Below are 4,283 nucleotides of genomic sequence, written 5' to 3'. Positions count from 1 at the left end.
ACAAACCAGGTTGAATACAATAATAGGACTGCATACTGCAGTAGAGAGTTGCATCAACGCAACATAAAAACCACTAAGAGGCACAAAGATATAACCAAAGGACACTGAGTCCATCAGTACAGTACCAAATAAAGCCAGAACCCACAAATCCAAAGTCACCCACACATCTAGCATTGCATCCTTTCCAAAAGAATAGGAGTAAACAGAGAGTAAGGAGCTACGGTGGACCTGGACGTCTATAAGCGGATTGATAAAATGAAAGTTGGAATAAGAGCCGGGAGAAGACCCATTCCCGAACTGACAAAGATACAACCTGTATACCACAGGAAAAGAACGCCAGTTGACAAAGATGGTGTCACCAGTGAACACAAGAACAACACATTCATCACTGAGCTTACTTGAAACCCTTGAAAAATTAAACATCAGATCTATGACTTGAGTAGCTTGTGGAGAAGGGCTGGAGGAAGTGAAAAGAACGAGGCTGACAGAGACGTCTGGTGGGTCTGGAGGTTCTGGTGGCTTGACGGGAGGAGTTTCAATCGGAAGATGCTTGTTCCACGCCGGATCTGAAGGAGGCCTGGGCTGTGAAAGAGGAGGAAGGCCTGTCACCATCATCTTCAAGGAGGAAGAGCAGTGCTGCATCAGGAACGACGGGGGCGGCGGATCTGGAGGGGGGCGGGGACACGACGGAGGAATAGTCACCATCATGTCCATGGAGAGAAGCATGGCTGTTTCAGAGAGAGGAGGAAAGAGCGTCGTGGTTGGAGCAAGGAAGATCCATCGAAACGACGTCTTGGGATGCGGGCTCGAGAGAGTTTCTCTCTAGGGCGAACTTCAGGAACCATTATAAAGATATACTTAACAATGTAGAAATAGATACAAACTCTAAAGAGAAGCAACTCCATACCCAACCATATCATAGCGATAATTATTCTTAACCACTGTTAATTAACAATATTGGAATACAAATAAAATACTTCAATTAGAGTATTAGACCGAACATTAAGGGAAAGGGAGATTAAGAGACTTGAAACATGTAAATCCACCGTCAACAACAAGGTTATGCCCCGTAACAAACTTAGCATCATCAGATGCCAAATACAAAGCCGCTTTAGCCACGTCTCTCTCTTCACACTTTTCTCCCTTTAAGTCTCCCGTCGCGTTCACAATCGCCATAAGATGTTCCTCCGGAATGTTGTGACCAGCCAACGCTTCTCGAAACATCCTTAGCGTTAGAGGCGTTGGGATGCTCGCAGGTGATATACAGTTAATCCTTAAGCCATGCTTGCACAGCTCACCAGCAACCGTCTTGACCACACCCGGTATTGTGAATTTAGACATTGAGTATGCATATGGGCCCAAACCGCCCATCAAACCGCTGATGCTAGAGAGGCAAAGGATGGAGCCCGAGCCAGCGGGGATCATGCCTCGAGCCGCATGCTTTATCCCTAAGACGGTTCCTCGTACGTTGAGACGCATCACTTGGTCGTAAATGTCCATGTCTAGGTCGGCTATGCTTGGTGGTGATATGGAGCCTGCATTGTACAAGATATGTCAATGAATAAATAACATTCAACCACGTTAAGATGTACCATGCATCCGAGATTCATCAAATTTTGACGAACACGAAATAAAAAATTCAATTTATTGTCCAGTGTTTTTTTGGTATTTTAATTTATATATAAAAATTAATGTATCGAAATGATGAGCTTAATTTATTGAATATTGGACTTCGTAAAATACCGCGTCTATAAAAATTGTTCTCGCAACTCATGATCCAAAAAACCATTGAAGTCCATTTCACAACTATATTTTGCAGATTCTTATACAAAACGAGATTCCCATTATAATTCTTGATATAAATATTTCTTACACGATATTCCTGCGCTATTGAGCAGTACGTCAAGCTTCCCATGGCGAGCCATGACGGTTTCGAAGGCTCTAGCGACTTGTTCCTCCTCAGTGACATCGCATTTAATGAAATGTGCCGCTGAGCCAAGTTCGGTAGTGACCATACGACCAGCCTCCTCGTCTATATCTACAATAATGGCTTGAGCACCATGATTTACAAATTCCTCCGCCGTGGCCTTCCCTAGGCCGCTTGCTCCGCCTGTTATGACTGCTACTTTGCCTTCTAACCTTCTAATATTTATTTGTGGAAAAAGAATTCACGTGTTTAAACCAGAATATGAGATATAACTTTATTGATAGATTAAAGAACATTGATATAGATTTGACCTTGAAGAAGACGTTGAATATAGGAGAGTAGAGATAACTGGCTTGGAGTTGGAACCATTTTCTACAATGAGTTTGAAGTTTCTGCGAAGGGAAGACACGGAGAAGAAAATTGAAACGGAGACCAATTGTTTAAATATTAGATAACTGAGAATCGACTATAATCAGCTCTTGTACCTTGTGAATGACCTCAACATTTTTCTTATTCCTCTTTTTAATCACTATGTGAATATGAATATGAGAATTTTGGGTACAAGAGGCTTAAGCTTTTTATCATGGGAAACAACGAGAGAAAAGGTTGTGAGAAGTGTAGAGAATATCTGCCAAGATCACATTTCATTAAAATATATTTTTACCCTCTCTTTATTCTTCTATATTTGTTTAATCGCTAATGTTTAAAGGGTTTTCTGCAAAAAAAAAACCTCAATGTGGCTTTTTTTACAAATTAATCCGCGAACTCAAAAATCTACGGGTCAACCCTCCAAGTGCCAGTCAAACCACAATATAACCCTCGGCCGTATATATGTGTATTTGACTGTGTATAATTTTCACATTTTTTTTAATACTAGGTTGTTTTGGCGCTAATTTTTTAATGAAAAAAAATTGTTGAACTCGTGGTTTGAAACTTGAACCTTAAACACCATGTGCATGTTATATAACCATCTCGGCCAACAAATATATTTGTTTACTTAACAAACACAATTATATAGATTTCTAAAAATTCATTCCGAAATGACCTTGTTTCTTCTCGGATATGGGAGCTTGCGTAAATGCACAATGAAGGTGGGGTTCAACAAATTTTTTCATTAAAAATTTAGTGTCAAAACGACGTAGTATTGAAAAATGTGAAAATTATACACAGTCAAATACACCTATATACGGCCGAGGGTTATATTGCGGTTTGACTGGCACTTGGAGGGTTGATCCGTGGGTTTCTGAGTTCGCGGATTAATTTACAAAAAAAACACATAAAGATTTTTTTTTGCAGAAAACCCATGTTTAAACTTAAAGTGTCATTAGACTTTCCACATAGCGAACCTATGTGCATGTCTTTAGATATGATTTAGGTAGATTTTCGTTTGTAAAGTTCCTTTAATTTTTCTATAGATCAAATGACAATGAATAAATGTAATTTATGATGTTCAAATAGTTAATCTTACTATATATTTCTCTGAGTGTGAGGCTTTAAATAGTAACGCAATTAAATTAGAGTTTAAAGGTATCAAAACTTTGTAGTTTATAAAAAAAAATTAGACGATTAGCTATATAAAGTCGGGTCTGCATACACTTTCCAGTTTTCAATATTGTACATTTTTCACATATAAATAAAATAAATCTTGGCTAATTTATACCCAAATAATGGAACTACAACTCCATCATTCCTTCTACCAATGTACTAACTCTATGGACTGGATAAGAATTAAAAACAACAAAATAAAAAGAAGAGAGAATCTTGGATAAGACAGAGATTCTCAAAAAGCAAAAATCACTGGAAATTTGTTGACCAGAAAACCGAAAGGTAAAAAGGAATTCAAATAAGAAAAAAAGTTCATGTTAGTGGCCACTAACTTTGGTTGGGTATGTTTTAATTAGTAAGTAATTAAAATGGAGAGGTTTGTCTAGATATCAAGGGACAATAAAGGCAATAACGACACCGTTTTGCAGGCTTTACTTGCTCCACAACTCAAACCCCTCCCTCCTGATGCCTGGGTTTTAATTAAGATTAAGATAACTAATCAGTGTGAAATTATTGAGTAACTAACTAATTTAAAAATGTGGAAGAAAAAAATCAAAACACCTTTTGTTTTGTCATCTTGCGTATGGAAAAGGAGACCGTCTTCAGACAACGCAAGCGTTATTACTCTGCCTACCTGTCTCATTTTATCACAGCCAACAACAGTGTTTCAGTATCTTTTTTTGTCACGTGGGTTCACGTGATTTTTGGATTCATCATGGGCGTAGCTGATCCGGTAAAGCCCAAATAACTATTCTTCATGGGCTAATCTCATTAAAGCCCATTGATATAACCGTAATTATAATGGTAAATC

At 38.4% G+C, this 4,283-nt stretch overlaps 1 protein-coding gene across 1 annotated transcript; it reads right to left on the bottom strand.

The window, feature by feature from the left end:
- Positions 1-928: 928 nt before the first annotated feature.
- LOC106352421 (short-chain dehydrogenase reductase 3a) lies at positions 929-2,585 on the bottom strand. Its single transcript, XM_048762079.1, has 4 exons — positions 2,413-2,585; positions 2,239-2,319; positions 1,874-2,142; positions 929-1,535 (listed from the first exon to the last, which is right to left on the bottom strand). The coding sequence occupies exons 1-4, from the start codon at positions 2,430-2,432 to the stop codon at positions 1,003-1,005; spliced, it is 903 nt and encodes a 300-aa protein (XP_048618036.1). The 5' UTR covers positions 2,433-2,585; the 3' UTR covers positions 929-1,002.
- Between the last annotated feature and the right edge of the window lie 1,698 nt (positions 2,586-4,283).

This window comes from Brassica napus, chromosome C7, assembly GCF_020379485.1.
Source record: "Brassica napus cultivar Da-Ae chromosome C7, Da-Ae, whole genome shotgun sequence".
Taxonomy (NCBI): Eukaryota; Viridiplantae; Streptophyta; class Magnoliopsida; order Brassicales; family Brassicaceae; genus Brassica; species Brassica napus.
The sequence above is the reverse complement of the archived record's forward strand: the minus strand, read 5'-3'. Positions and strand labels throughout refer to the sequence as shown.

What these genes read in the sequence shown, in the direction of transcription:
- LOC106352421 (XM_048762079.1), bottom strand. Translation starts at nt 2,432, where the DNA reads ATGTTGAGGTCATTCACAAG. An exon ending in ATGTTGAGGTCATTCACAAG is followed by an intron (nt 2,320 to 2,412) that starts GTACAAGAGCTG and finishes TTCCCTTCGCAG; the next exon opens with AAACTTCAAACTCATTGTAG. An exon ending in CAATAGCGCAGGAATATCGT is followed by an intron (nt 1,536 to 1,873) that starts GTAAGAAATATT and finishes TGTACAATGCAG; the next exon opens with GCTCCATATCACCACCAAGC.